General features: G+C 41.5%; 1 protein-coding gene across 1 annotated transcript in view; it reads left to right on the top strand.

Moving 5' to 3' along the window:
- LOC119159804 (4-pyridoxate dehydrogenase) overlaps positions 1-16,633 on the top strand; it is a 238,775-nt gene that overhangs the window by 176,646 nt on the left and 45,496 nt on the right. Inside the window, exons 5-7 of the mRNA XM_075891024.1 lie at positions 13,128-13,252; positions 13,667-13,834; positions 16,219-16,363. Of these exons, the coding sequence (XP_075747139.1) occupies positions 13,128-13,252; positions 13,667-13,834; positions 16,219-16,363 (438 nt within the window). The remainder of the gene's footprint in view (positions 1-13,127; positions 13,253-13,666; positions 13,835-16,218; positions 16,364-16,633) is intronic.

Here is a 16,633-nt window from a genome sequence, read left to right as displayed (position 1 = left end):
TTACTCAAAGGCTCTTGGCTAAGTAGCGAGATACTGATACCTGATGTGGCGAACTGGTGCCTTCGAAAATGGAATCCTCAGCATCGTAATTTTAGTCCTGGCTATTTTCCTTAAAGCTCCTGGCACTATAATAAAGTTGGTGTGAAGCAGCTAGTATCTTAAGTGTTTCCGTCACTGGTTTTACGCATTTCTTACTAGATTTATTGCAAATTGCAGTTACTTTTTTCGAATATTCGTCGAACAACGTTCCCACCGTATTCCTCGTGCAATGGATCGCCATTCCGACATGATGGCGAAACTAGTATGCAGACAAAAAGTTATAGTAACTCATAATAGAACCAGTAAGCAACACGGGTATTTTGCAGACAGAGCATGACAGAAAAAAAGGGGTGAGAAGAGGGGAATGCAGAGAGCTGTCAGCGGAAAAAGTGGGCAAGCACATTTCTGCCTCGGCGTGGGCCCACCTCCTGCCCGCGGAGAGTGCTTGGAGGTGAACGCTGCAAATATCGGACACCAAGGCAGGTTCATTTCTGTCTCTATGTACGCAGACAAGTGGGCCATACAAGTCTGCCGTTTACTGATAAAGTTTCGGTGCGCTCAACTCGCGTCTCTGCATCGCTCGTCTTGCACTCTAGCGCACCGGCCAAGCAATGGTATGGAGGGTGAAGGCGGCAGTTGCCATATTCGAACAATCGAAAAGTCTTGTTTAAATGTTTAAACTAAAGGTGTATAGTGATTTTGATTATTAGATGAACGGCACACCTCTAATCAATCAATCGAATATTCCATCGGTGATTTTACGACCCTTAAAGTAGGGGCTGCTCTAACACGACTTGTTATTTTTTACCAAAGCCCATAAAATTCCTTTTGTACAATTACATTTTATCATCTACATTAACAGTATGGAGCCAAAAAACAAACAGAAACTTCTCCGAAATCTATCGCCTGTAGAAAAAAAATCCGACCTTTAGTGCACACTTGAACCGCTAAGTGCATACTTAATGTTTACTTAATTTTTTGTCACACACACACACACACACTCACACACACACACACACACACACACAGACACACACACACACACACACAGACACACACACACACACACACACACACACACACACACACGCACACACTAGATTGTACCGCACGCTTGAATGGCACGTACAAGTTTTTTATCTAAAGCAGAGGCGCACGCCCTGCCGTGGTGGTCTAGTGGCTTAGGTACTCGGCTGCTGAACCGCAGGTCGGGGGATCGAATTCCGGCTGCGGTGGCTGCATTTTCGGTGAAGGCGTAAATGCTGTAGGCTAGTGTGCTCAGATTTAGGTACACGGTAAACAACCCCAGGTGGTCAAAATTTCCGGAGCCCTCCACTACGGCGTCTCTCATATTCATATGGTGGTTTTGGGACGATAAACTCCTCATATCAATCAATCAAGATGCTTGCCACGTGCTTGTATTTGCGGAGGACATAAAGAGGCTCATAATGCCTCACAGATGGCAGCACAATATTTAGCATTTGCTGTTTGCTTGATGAACGCTTCTGGAAAGGCATGATATGTTTCAAGCTAGATGGACATATTTGTTCATTTTCAGAGCTGTTTGAAAGTTCGCGTGAATTTTTAGCGGTGAGGGCTGCACGATCCTACTCTTTGGCCTCCCAAATGGCCTCCGAAATGCCCCTACGAATCGCCGAACGGGCTCGTTTTCGTCGTGACACCTGTCGAACAGAATGCATTAAAGAGACTCCTCCTATTACATAGCATTTATGCAGTGTTTTTTTTCTTTTCCGAAGCAGCTCTGAGTAACATCGTTACTTTGTGGTAGGACACCTGCTTGCCACTCGAATGGCTCGGGTTCAATCCTCAATAGGACCGAAAACTTTATTCTTTATTTCATTTGCTGCTTTCTCGATTTTTCGCTCACAACCAACGGTGCACACGCTGATGGCGAGATTTCTGCGACACGAGCTCACTAACGCTATCGCGTTAAAAAAAAGTCACAATCGTCTCCAGGGGACTTATGAATCCAATACAAAGCCTTTATTCGAAGATCGTGGAACAACACCGTTGGTGAACTTGTTGAATACATATCTATTGAGGCGGCAATATGCACACTGAAAAAATAACTCCTATTTTTTAAAAAAGCTTACAAACGCTTTTTGATAATAATACGCTACACAATGCGGTCATGCTTGGAAAGTTCCCCACACTCGCACGAACTGTGACCGCTAAATGCTGACGTATTTGCTACCACAGAAGTTCAACTACTCAATTAGTATACGAGAAAGTAAACAATTCAGTATGCTACCATAACTGTAGTAAGTGAAGTAAGTAAGTATACTGAAGTAAGTGAACTTTGTGCCCCCGTCGTTTTTAGTTCGTTCATTTAAATGTAAACTGATAGTTGTAACTCTAACGCGTCGCTATATGTATTATGAGCTTTTCCTAATTTGCACCGATGTCATGTCCGCTGATGTTGTGGCCTTGTATGGTTTTGTAGATTCCCCTTTCGCATTTCCTCAGTGTGCGGTAGCAAACCGGGCATCTGCCTGATTTTTCTCCCTGCCTTCTCTCTTGTTGTTCTTATTTCCTTCCTATAGTTATTGCGATAGCAACTATATGGACACTCTCATCTGCATTTTGCCGCGCCCAGCCGCGGTGGTGTAGCGACTAAGGTACTCGGCTGCTGACCGGCAGGTCGTGGGATCAAATAACGGCTGCTGCAGATGCATTTTAGAAGGAGGCGAAAATGTTTACGCCCGTGTGCTCAGATTTGAGTGCACGTTAAAAGAACCCCAGGTGGTTGAAATTTTCGGAGCCCTCCACTACGAAGTCTCTCATAACTATATAGTTGTTTTTGGCCGTTTAACCCCACATATTATTTATACTATGTGGGCGTCGCCTTCACTCACCGTATATGTATACGTATCTGTATTTATTTGAAAGCGCAAGAAAGAAATTCATTAAAAAGACTCTCGCGCAAAGAATCAAACTTGGGTTCTCTCAATCGTGAGTGTGAGGTGTCAACCACTGATCCACCGAGGAGCACCTCCTTCGACGTTAAAACGGCATGCTATCTATATCTAACACTTACCCCAGCTGACGGGCATATCAGGGGGGGGGGGCTATCGTAGTTTCAGCATTACCAGCTAGACGCGGCAAAAAGTGCGGGTAGCAACATCGTCACGATGTGCGGCCGCGCTCTCTTCCCTGACGCGCACTTGGCCCCTCAAAGAGCAGGGGGTCGACGCTTACTCGCGTGGCCTTATCTCGCGATAGGGAGGATCGTACGTCTTGGCTGGCGTTCTGCTTTTACCAGAGTGATTCTGTTGTAGTTACCGGGCGCACAAAGCTTACTGTTATTGCTACACAGTCTAGGTTTGCGAAAAGCGTGTGCTTTTCAGACACAGCAAAAGTAACATTTGACACGATTATTTGCGATCATCTGTACATGAGAGTGAGTTTCGAGGGTCATTTGTGCATGAGAAACGCAGGGCACGCTTTGATCTGCTGGTCATTCTGTGCATGACCTTCCAATTGGTTGCTATTGTGCTCATTGATCCGCCTTTGCGGCAGAGCTGTGACTTTTTTTGTAAACGGGTCACTGGCCTTTGTCAAGCCGTTAGAGGCCTCGTTCTATCCACCAGCGTTGTACTTTTCCATGTTGATGCTGAAATAAAGTCATTATTATCTTTATTATTATTAATCCTAATAATAATAATAATATATGTTACTATTACTATTACCTCAATGCTTTAGGTGAAGGTTGCGCTCACAAGAAGCAACATTCTTAATCAGCTGCCGCTGATGTCACCATCTCCAAGCCAGTTCGAACGCTAAGAGGCAGTACATAGAATCTATCTTCGCTTGGCGATGTCAGTCCCTCAGTTGGCGTCAAGCTACAAAGTTAGTGATGAAGCCTACTCTTTACCATTCTGCGTTTTTATATCTTAGGATTTTTCGACGGAGGTGTCAAAACTAGACGAGTCCCCATCAGGCACGGCCCTGCTTCGGCGGCTAAGAGCAAGACTTGACTCATACTTTTAGGTGGCCCTAAACACAATTCGACAATAGACAGTTATAGTATACCGTTAGCGTAATAGCTGATGTTGAGAGAATGGCGCTAGCGGGCAGCAAACGTTCTTTGTGGACATAGTTTATAAACAGTTATCAGAGCTTGCAAAAAGGTTGCCATAGACACAGGACACTCAAATGTGTCTTTTTTTTCCTGAAGGACAACGAGGAGTGCGCAACGTAATTTTATCGTTTTTCTACGAGACACTGGGCTCTATGACGTTTGGCGACGGGCCCCAAAAATTGAAGAGATCCTCAGGCGGAGCAGTTGCCGGCCACTCAAGTTTGGTTAACCCCGTCTGTGGCAACCCCACAACTACCACCACCATGCGCACAACAATCACCACTATATCGCACGTAAAAGCTTTGAACTAACTTTGAAAGACATGTTGACAGACTTCCAACGAATGATAAGCTGCAAGCAGAGATACACGCCGTACCACCATATAAGTGTACCACAACGGCGTCTTAGAGATACGTCTGAAAATCTCTATTTAGATACGGAGGTATATTTCGAAAATGCAATTGTGTGTTAGTATGGAAATACTTCTTTTATTACGTATGCATTGTAATGTGATCCTCTGCAAGAAACGGATATTCTGTTAATTTTTTGTACGAATAAGCACTGACGAGTTTTTGTTGAGCCAAGCCAAGCCATTAAACCGATTACCATAACTGTGGTTAAGAATCCCTGCACGCACATAATCGCCCATGTGGTAAAGCACGCACATGATGAGAGAATAGCGTAGGCAGACTCGTTACTCTCTGTCAACGAATTACGCGTCCCATGGCACTCTCTGACGAGAATTTTTCTTCAGGCATCAAGTCATTTTGCTAGCATTGTGTTGAGGCCAGATCAACGTTTTCCAAATGAGAGGCAATAGGAGCTGCTCCTCCAACATATCGTAAAATAGATCATAAGCCTAAAATGAATGCATACTTTCAATTAGTTTACTGATGTCCGCAAATGATTCGAGCAATATTCTTCACAGTTTCACTGCAGTGAGATATTGTGCACAATAGTAAGCTGCATCGAATAAATAATTTTGCGGGGCATTATCATTCTTGAAACAAAAAAAAAACATTGTGTAGTATTAGCATTCTATAGTATATGCATTTCTACACCTCTGTTGCAGAATCAGGCTCACTATTTTTGATTATTACCAACACAAGAATGGAAAGAATGTTAAGTATATATAAGAAGCTCTCAAGGTCGAGAACTGTATCGAGACTTCCTGTTAAGGTTTGGTTGTGGTGAAACATAGTGTTTGTACCAACATAAGCACTAATAATAAGTACGAAATAAACACGTTTGTAGCAGAAGAGTAAAAAAACGTACGAAATGAAAACAAAAAATGCACAATGAAACAATATGAAGTGATGAGTAGAACAGGAAGAAAATACAAAACGCTTTAATACATATAATGCTGAAATTTAAACAAAATGAAGCTATAAAAAGGAACAGTATTACTAGGCATGTGTGATTTTAGTTTTGTCTCGAATTGATGTGTTTTGCATTTTTCGTAGAGAGCTGGTAGTGTAGTCTTTAATGATATCAATGTAAACTCGCCAGTCAGTTTGCCACCATTCTTGGGTACCTTAACCAAGAGTACGTTATTTTTACTTAGATATCTAGTATTAATATGGGTAATCAGGTCAGTTGATAAAAAGCGAATTGGCGGTAGTGTCTTGGTTATGTATTTAGAGAATATGATGCCTAACCTATTAATGAGGAGCTCTGAGATGGTTAAACTATTCTTATCATGCTCAAGGCATATACCACTAAAAAGCGTAATTTGTAAGTAATGATTCTAATCAATCAATTTTGTAATACTTTAAGGGAAGACAAATGAGTGTTTATGGGGTTAGCCAAGCACAATATGCCATAATAGCTAATATGAGAATAAACGAATGAGCAGTACAGTGCCCGTGCAATGACGTATGTGAAGTAAGAATGAGTCTCAATTAGAGCGCGGGTATCGTACGATATTTTCTTTTTGATGTGAGAAATGTCATCTATGTATTTTAGGTTTTAAGAGTAAAAAAATTCAAGAAAAGAGAAACAGAGACGCGAAAAATTATAGTAGGAGCCAAAAATAAAAAAAAACAACTGAAATGATGGTGAGCATTTTTACGCTACAAAATTGCAAAAAAATTAGTCTTGATTGCTTTAATAGTTAACAAGTTAGCACTGCATCAACTTGAAACATTTTTTGAGTCAGTGCTTAGCTACTCAGTGAGAAGTCAAATGTTTTTATCAGTCAAATATTGTAGTGTCATCAGGTACAGAATGAAATTAGTGGAGAACAGACATTTAGGAAGAGTAATTATAGAGATATAATATAGAATATATAGAATATATAGAAATACATACAGACGCCACTACGGCGTCTCTCATAATCACATGGTGGTTTTGGGACTTTAACCCTACATATCTATCAATCTATACCTCATGTCTTTTTTTTGGTGCGCCCTTCACGTGAGTCCTTCAAGCGTTTTTGGTGCTTCTTTTTTTTTTCTTGCGTCACAGCGTCTGCGCTATTGCTTTTACTCCCCGCTTTGGTTTGTATGGCAGCGGTTTTCTCAGCCTTTGCACACTCGTCAGCTGTGCTGAGCTTCAAGTCTTTTTTGCCTAGAAGCTTTTCTCTCAATGCTTTACTAGATGTGCCGTACGCTATCATGCAGTATTGACCCCGGAGGTTTTCAAAGTTGCAGCTCTTCGATTTCAGTTGCAGGTCCCGCTAAAACTGTTCGAAGGGCTCAGCTTTGGTCTGCGTGTGGCTCTGGAATACGTAGCGCTCGAACGTTTTGTTGCTCTGGGGTAAGCAGCATGCCTCGAATGCTTGCAATCACTTGCTATAGTCTTGCTTTTTCTTCCTCATTGAGGCCAAAAGTGTTGTAAACGTCAATCGCCTCCTGGCCCGCCATGTGAAGCAAGATGGTGGCTATCTGGGCGCGGCTGCCGTGCTTTCACGGTTTCGAGAATCCTGCGGCAGTGAAGTACAGCTCAACCCGCAGCTTGAAGCAAATCCGCCACATTATCCTTGAAACGCAATGACTCTTGGGGCGAAAGCTCAGTCATTTCCCAGCGTGGTGATCTGGTCGCTTCTGACACCACGTATGCAATGACACCGACACGTGCATTGGCCATGGAAGGACTGGTGTTTATCGCTTGCGCGCTGGGAGTGCTTGAAAGACTAGCCAGACCGGGTGGCTTACATAGATGGCCTTTGCGGTAACCGATACAGGTCAGAAATATGAATCGTTGTGTTATGAACAATTTTAGGAACGGGGATTACTTTACCATTTTTAGATTGATTAGGAAACTCGCCAGTCCACAATATCAAAGTAGTAATAAAAGACAAAGCGAAATTCATAATATATGAGTAGGTAGGACTTCATGATTACCTGCACAGGTGGATTTCAGACATTGTATTACACCATGTATTTTTTCAAGAGTGGTGAGAAAGAGGAAAAAAGAATGTGGAAGACGTCTAAGTGGAGTGGGATTTGTGTGGGAGAGGGTGAATGAACGCTAGGAAAGTAGGAACTGAAAGCGTCAACTATGTGGTTGGGCACGTCATATTCATTATTATCAAACATAATTCTGGATACCTGGGGTCTAGAATTTTCGTTTAGAAGTTTACAATATTCCATTTTAAGGTCACGTTGTTAGGTACCTGTTGGCCATATTTTTGTTAGAGAAATGAATGTTCTGTAGCTTTGAACTGTTGGTTTACTGTATACAGTAAGTTTTTTGAGCAGTCAATGAACTTATTATTAAATGGCTAATTTTTTTAGGATTTCTTTCTAGAGATTATAGTGCTTGCGTAAAGCTGCTGATAGGTTTGAGACACATGGGTTATTTATTTATTTTATTTATTTATTTATAAAACACTGCGGACAAAACGTCCAAGTAGGGTGAGCATACATGGAACACACTAAATAACAGAATGAAACAAGGTTGCAAAGCGTTTTTTACAAAATTTATTTGCATATAAGGCAGAGGGGTTATGACTTTTTAAAAAAAGTAACAATTGAACAACAAGGTGATAATACAATTCTAAGGAAGTCATGGAAGAATAATATTTACACAAATGGTCAAGGGCGTTGAGGAAATGCTTGGGTTAGTTTATTCCAATCATCTAATGTTGGTGGAAAGAGGGAGTACCGAAAAGCATCAGTCCTTGCGAAGATTTATGTTAGGGAATGAGGCTAGTGGTATCGAGTGGGTCTGCTTGACAAGGGTGATACGTATGCTGCGGTGTCTAAGGATAGCCTGTGGTTTACTATGTCTGAAAGAAACTGTAGCAGACTTTTTTTTTCTTTCAGTTTGTAATAGTTCTATACCATTTGCCGTTAGTAATGCAGTAGGGGAGTCGGTTGACAATAATTTACTATATATGAATCGTACTGCTTTTCTTTGAATTCTTTCTAGGTTTTGAACGTTAATTTTTGTGTGGGGATCGCAAACTATGAAGGCGTACTTAAGATTAGGCCTAATTAAGAAAAAGTGGGAGAGGCGTATAACACTAGGCGGAGCAGTCTTGAGCTTGTGGTGGAGAAGGCATAATTTACGGAAAGCGGCAGAGCAGATGTTATTTATGTGCAAACTCCAGTATAAGGTACTTGTAACGTAAAGCCTAAGTATTTATAGGAGGCTACTTTAAGTAAAGGTGCTTCAGCTAAATTGTATGTGTAGTTTAATGGGACTTTTTTGCGCGTTATGGAGAGATACACACATTTGTTTGCATTAGGAAGCATTCCCCATTGTTCACACCATATTGATACATTGCCTAAGTTAGTATTAAGGTCACATTGGTCACTAACGCAGGTTACATCTCTAAACAAAACACCATCGTCAGCAAATAGACAAATTTGTACCGGGGTGCTAATTACATTGACAATGTCATTAATGTACACCAGAAACAGAAGGGGGCCTAGTACGCTCCCCTGCGGAACGGCAGAAGTCACCGGAAGGCAGCCCGATTGTTTTTCTCCTACCTGAACATATTGGTTTCGATTGAGTAGATAAGCTGAGATCCAGGAGATAAATATTTCTGGTATGCCAACTAACCGAAGCTTTATAATTAGTTGATCGTGTGGAACTTTGTCGAATGCATTACTGTAGTCTAAGAATATTACGTCAATTTGGCCGTTAGCATCAAGACAAGCTGCAATGGTATGAACGATAGTAACCACTTGTGTTGTAGTAGAAAATCCTTTTCGAAACCCATGTTGATGAAATATTAAAACTGAGCATTCTTCTAAGAATTCATTCTATTTATGAGCTATTATGTGTTCGATAAGCTCACAGCATGATGATGTTAAGGAGATTGGTCGATAATTATGTAGTACTAGACGGTCACCTTTCTTTAACATAGGCACTATTCGTGCCGACTTCCAGTCATCTGGCGATTCCGCTGACAACATAAAGACTCGAAAAATGATGAGTAAATATTTTGCAACAGAGTCTACAAAGCAACGTAGAAGTATGTTGGGGATATTGTCGGGACCGCAAGAAGCCTTAGTCTTTGAGTTCAACAACAAAGCAACGACATCATAATAAGAAATGAAGTTTACATTTGCAGCATTGCCCACATTTATGACAGATGGGGAAGCACTAGAAGTGGAAAATACACCGTGAAAATACTCATTGAGGTGCTGAGCAATGGCAGCCTGATCAGATACCATTGAACCCTTGACAAAAACCTGTGATATGGGTGTCTTTTTTTCGCTAATATAGTTCCAAAACTTCTTTGGATCATTCGTTATGAAGTTTGCGAGTGACGTATTGAAGTAGTATTTCTTCGAGGTGTGTACGGCATGTGCAAGCTATCTAGAGCGTCAGCTATAACTTTGCGGTCAGCATCCTTTTTCTTTAATATTTTAACTCTACGCTTGAGATGAATGATGCTTTGCGTCATCCAGGGCGTATGTTTATGCACCTTTTTACGTTTGCGGTATAAAATTTTCAATACAGTAGAAGCATATGCGTTTGAATTGGTCCCACAATCTACAAACATCGGTAGCTACAAAATCTATCAGACAGGTTTCTAGGTGCTCGATAATGCATGCATCATTGGCATGTGTATAGTCTTTCACACAATGAAAGGACAAGTTGGCAGTTTCCGAAAGCAGTACTAGAGGGATAGAAACTGACACAAGGTGGTGATAAGACAGCCCTTGATCAATACTACGGTATGTGTACTGAATTAACGGGGAATAAATACCAGATCTAAGATAGACCTAGCAGTACCCTGATAATGCGTTGGTTCATGAACCAATTGTACCAAATTATGTGCGAGCATGATGTCAAACACTGCATTTACATTGCTGATATTGGCTGTAAAGGTTTCGAAACGCTCCCAATCTACTCCGGGGAGATTGAAATCGCCAATTAAAAGAACTTTGTTGCCATGGTATTTAGACATGTGTTCCTTTAGTTTTAATAGGTATTCAAGAGTTGAGTCCGGCGGTCTATATAATGCTCATACGATGAATGAGTGGCCCTACAAAGTTACATTATTACAGATACATTCAAGCTCCGGTACATCATCCATTAAGACAGCATCAAATTTTTGTTGGATCAGGACGGCCACACCACCTCCCCTTGATTGCCTTTCCTTACGAAAAGCCGTATAGGAAGGTGGAAAATTGTCGCCATCATTCACCTGTTCATGTAACCACGTCTCAGTTATAACAGTATTGTGAGGATCGTACGGCAGTAATAGGATTTCGAGGGGCTCGCTTTTATCCATAACACTGCACGCAGTCAAATTAGGTAGACGAAGTTGCTTGTGCGCAGGCACATTGCATCAAGTTTTAGACTGCTGGGGTGCGGTGTTCTTGTAGCCGGTCATTTTTACCCACCTATTTTGCACCTGATCCCAAAAATACATATCGTTATCGATCTTTAGTTTATGATGATTCAGGTTGATTCTTTTTCCTTGTTCTGTCTCGGCCTTTGTGTTGTGCCAGAGCAGACTGCGTTTTTTTAGCGTTGATTTTGAGTAATCATTCTTAACAAAGATATCTGAGCCCTTCCGTTTGCTTGCGTTTTTCATTATCTCTTTCTTTTCTGTAAAGTCTTGCAGATACACTATTACAGGCCGCTTTCCTACGTGCTTACCCAGTCGATGAATACGCCCAACAGATTCAGATTTAACCTGAAGTTTTTCTTGAAAAAGACCCTTCGTAACCTTGTCCTTTAGTTCCTCTTCTGATTCTGGTGAGGTCTCAGGTATTCCATAAATATACACATTTGAATGTCTGCTGTGGTCTTCAAGGTCTGTTAGCTTTTTAGTTTGAAAAGACATTGCGTGTTCAAATGATTTCAATGTGACATGCAATTGATGGGTGTTTTCATGCTGTGCTGAGCGCTCAGTCGCTATATTTTCTACAGTACGCCTAAAGTCAAGCATCTGTTCTCTCAGCTCAGAAAACAGTGTTTTAATTTCAAGTAGTTCCTTTCGCGTTTCTGTCTGACCGTCAAGTAGTTGCTCGTACAGTTCCTTCTGGGTGGGCCAAGGGTTTTCCTCGACATCACCGCAAATTAGTAGTTTGCAAACGACAAAACAGTCATACGCCATTACAAAACAACGCCGTTAGAAAGCGCTCAAGTTTTTTCAAACATTCACACACGCAAATGCTTGAATATGTGATATAACTGAAGAAAAATTTAGAAAATGCTTTCTGGGGATCATTTCGAGGTTTAACCTTAGTCCTGTCCAAATCGACTATGGCAGTTGTGAATCTTCATTTAGTGAGTATATATTTGGATTGTGGAATCAGACATCAATGAGGTTGGTAATTGAAGCGTAAAATCGATAGACAATGATCGGTAATGTCAATGCAAAGAACTTTCATCACCTCTAGTGAAATTAGCGATTTGGAGAAAGCATTATCAATCAGCGTCCCAGCACCACTGGGAACTTGCCATGTAGGAACATAATTAGGAATTGGTACTGAAAACTTTGCAGTAAACTGGTGTAATTAAAAACAATAGGTGAAGTGTAATTGAGTAGATCAGTGTTGACATCACCCGTGTAATTGTAGTTTTATTCTCAAAAGTAATGGCAAATAGGACGTACTCAAAATTAAAAAAAATCTTCGACTGACTATGAGGGAGATTCGGAAATTCAACCATGTATTAAATCTTTGTGGTCGCAAGATGGAGAATAAATAGCTATTTCAATACAAACTAATTCACAATTAGTTACAGACAACTACAAAACATGTCTTCTCCTACAAGAAAGATCAGGAGATATATAAATGGCTGGAGCACAATCACTGCTAGTTGGTGTATTACATTATTCCAACTTGCGATTTGGGAAGCAATAGAGATTTTCGTCAACAACTGATAACGATATTTTTGTTACGGCGATAGTTGAAAAAGAGCTACTATAGGAAGAACGGACACTATAGATTTCTATGAAGTGTTTACGCAGGCTGCCAGAATTAAAATTAATGATATCTATATCTACTCATGAACGCGTTAACTTGGTCCGGTTCTTTAGGAGCATTGCTCTTATTAAAATAAAAAGGGTGGTATAGAGCGCATTACGCTGCGCTTAGTTTATTTTGGTCAAACCAGCGTGATCACGAATGCGCAGAGTTTGGCTGTTGGTAGCCTTTTAAGCTTTGATTTCGCAGTCATCTATCCAGAGAAGCATCCCGTTTTGTTTTTTTCTTTTTTTACTGTTGTAGTGACTTTAGCGAACATGTTTGGTATTTTTGCACAAGTTTTTGGAAATATCCTGTTGTGACAAAGGAAAATAATTTCGATATCTCTATTTTGCGCCTCCACCACATGTTTTTCGATATCTGTATTTCGAAATGCTTTTCTTGATATATCTGCCCAGCCGTGGTTGCAAATCAGCAAAAGTTTAAACATTCGGCCTTAATTGTCAGTAAGGTTAATCGGGCGAGTTGGTGATACATGATTGCTTTAAAAAGAGAGCGTACTACTTACACGTGCACATAAAGACAAAATACGCAAAGCAATGGTTTTATGAGTGGCTGCCGGTAATCAAGCACTTGTGTTGCAGGTTTCTGTCCGAACCAGTTCACGATGCGCGGCAAGGAACGCTGGTCAACGTCAAAAGCATTTGTGATTCCCGTGGCCGGCGAAAGACCGAATCTGCACATCTCTCTCTTCTCAATGGCGACAAAAGTGAGCTCGCAGTGACGCTTTTGGGGCTGTATACCTGAACCTGTTTCACCTTGTGCATGCTCAGCGGTCGTAGTGTGGTCTGTGTGGCAGGTATGTCTCAATGAGCGCGTGAAGGCTCAACAGTGGTCGACTACATATTTAGGATTGCAGCGATGAATTTTGATTGAAGCTTAGCGCTTAGTGTTTCTAGAACCTCCAGGTTAGAAGAAGAATCTACATGTTGAAGGAAATCCCTATAGTTTATAGGTAATAATGCTCGCAGACACCAGTATGCCAGAAAAAGCTGTATACCAGACACCAGTATACGAGAAAAAGTGGTGAGGGTAGCACGTCGTAACAGTCCCTTAATGCGGAAAAAAAAACAGTTTCAAACTGTGTTCAGAGGAAGATTATGCATTACTTTGTTTTCTGAAGGTTCTTTTTGAGGGAAAGCGTGCCGTGGGCGTCACATTCCTGAAGGATGGTGCCGAGCATACCGCGCTGGCCGCGCGAGAGGTCGTCCTGTCGGCAGGTGTGGCCAATTCGCCCAAACTTCTCATGCTCTCCGGTGTCGGACCCAAGGATCATCTCAAAGAACTCAAGGTTGGACAATATGCTTTTCGTTTTGTCATAACCATTGGTTCGTCAATTGCGTATTTACATTGCTTTACTCGTTCGTTAGTTTACCCATACAGAGATATAATGCTAGTATATAATAGCATAGCTAGCAATTATTGATGAACCACCCGCAAGAACGTGACCTCAAAGTCTTAATGTATCCATAAAGCATGGCGCTAATTTCCAACAGTGGATGAAGCAATCAATTATTTATGACACATTTTTTAAAATGCTCTTTAACATAGCGTGAGCAAAGATTAGCATGGGAGGGTTACATGGTTTGACGAACACGACGCGCTGGTCAAGACATTAACAATATCACAATCCAGTCGCGTACGCCGTCAAACACTTCCCGTCAGACAGTGGTACATACCCACGGGTGGGTATGTGCCAATGGTATGTATCACAGGTGATCGACACTTAGTATCTACTCGGGACCGACGAGAACACCGGTAGCACCGACTCAACGACGGCATAGAATAAATGTCAGTGTTAAGAAAAACCTGACATAAGCTGCGTTGACACCCCCGATGAACGCAAAGAATGAATCGCAGGGTCCCAGCTGGAATCGAACCCAAGCGTTTTGCGTGGCAGTCAAGCATTCTACCACAGAGCTACGCCAGTTCTCGGAACCACTTTTCAAATAGACGCTAATCTTCGTGAAACGTCCGTAGTGGTTGCAGTGCTGCCAACCTAATATTATAAAAATTACATATGCACTCCTTTGAGGCAGCCGTCACGTCGGGTTAACGTCAATTGTGGTTAGGTGCCATGCGCTGAAGTTGATTTATGTAGAAGTGTCCAGGGCCAGCATCTTCGCAAGCATCAGCGCTTCATATCAGCTTCTGGCGTTGCTAACACGCGTGTTCCAGTTGACATAGTTGCGCAAGTGCAAACAACTGTTTATTTAAATATCTGCAACTCTTCAACATAAGTCTGTGCGCGCAAAACTTTTACCTATACTTAGCGTCATTTCATGACGTGTCGATCAATATAAACAATTGCAACTAGGTCACCTTCCCTCCGCATGCTCCGCATAACGTCGATTCTCACTTACGTGGGTTCTACCAATTTTTTTTGTCAGAAGCTGAGTATTACCTTCTTTCCTGGAGTATACTGGAAAGGTTCGTAAATATAAGCATGGTAACATACTTCTGCACGTTTTGCGATGTTTATGCGCAATGCGACGCATCTAAGAATCATTACACTTAACAGGAAATTAAAGGCAAATAACAATTTGTCTCTGAAAAAAAGAGCAATGTATGCTAAAGTCTCAAGCGGCAATAATATGAACCGCACTGTGTACTTACCGGTAAATCTAGCTAAATGTAGCACACGGCATGCGCCATGAAAAAGACATTTCAGAAATAATCCCGTTGACATGAAATCATTCGTCTTCAATTAGTTGCGTATATGCAATCAAAAAGAACCTTGCGTGCATCAAGAGAAGTTTTCAAGTGCTTCTTGATTGTTTATGCTTGATATACAGAAAAATAACCACCTGGCGTTACCATGGGGAATGGAGTAAGTTGTCCAAAAACTCTCTTTTCGCCTTCTTAGGCTGGATTAGTGGTGCCGTCTAGCGGGGTTCAGTTTAGCCAATCAAGAAGAATATTGTTCTTTGGCCATTCTTGCTGCTATGGCTTTCGCATACTGCTACTAACATCGGTAGCCGCACAGAAAAGGTGAGCAACTTTGGACATTGTAACGCTGACGTCAGAAAGACCACTTCAGGCGGGTTATTTGAAGTGTTTTGACGCGATGCGGATTGATACAACGTAATTCATAACAAAATAATACCTTCCTTGGCACAACAGTAGCACTGCAAGGTTTATAAAGCAATATTTCTACATAGAACGTTGTCTTCGTATTTGACTTCAGTGTAGCTTTAACGCAAGCAATATTACGCTTTGTTATTTTTGTACATAACATGTATGAGCTTTACGCCTAAGTTATTCGCAGATTCAGCGACACGATAATTCGGAGCTGAGTGAGCATCTCTTTCTTTCTTCGCGAAGCCAATAACTTTGAAACTTAAAGGGCTGCCTACTTTAACAAAGTAACCCAGGAAACTATAAGAAAAAATTTAATGTGAGTGGGACCCATGCAAACGCCACCAGTACGACAACACAGTGAAACAAAGCAAGCAAAATACTAGTGCAATTTGCATTAAAGTAGAAATTATCAACTTGTACAGACACAAAGTTCGGTCTCAATATGTTATGCATTGTGGTTTCCCGTATAGAAACAAACTCAATATAGACATAAATAATTCACTATATTGTCAATAATAGACTGAAATTTGCACACACTCACGCCATATTTTCAATCAACTGAAAAAAAAAATATTTCTCCACACGTGCTTGCAGATTCCCGTGCTTGCTGACCTGCCAGTGGGGAGCGATCTCCAAGACCATGTGATCGTCGGTGGTATCGGTGTACACGTGCGGGATCCATACAACGTCGGTGTGTCGGGAGTCAGGGCGGCATTGGATTACTACCGCTACAACACTGGTGAGAACCGACTTTCAAAGACTGTTGCGCGAGTTGGTAAGCGTCTGGAATAAATAGTCCATTCTGCGCCAAAATCACGTTCACACTGAACATGAAGAACATGGGAGCGGCATCCGTTCTGTCTATGGGTTCCTCCGTTGTTAGTGTGGGCGGGATTTGGGCGCGGAATGTACTACTGAATTCAGAATTTACACAATAGACTGCTCGCACAGTTGCTAATCAAAATAAGAGGAACTGTACCAATAAACGTTCACGAAAGGGGTTCAGAAG

The sequence above is a fragment of the Rhipicephalus microplus genome, chromosome 3 (assembly GCF_043290135.1).
Source record: "Rhipicephalus microplus isolate Deutch F79 chromosome 3, USDA_Rmic, whole genome shotgun sequence".
Lineage (NCBI taxonomy): Eukaryota > Metazoa > Arthropoda > Arachnida > Ixodida > Ixodidae > Rhipicephalus > Rhipicephalus microplus.
This window is presented reverse-complemented; position numbering and strand designations above follow the sequence as displayed.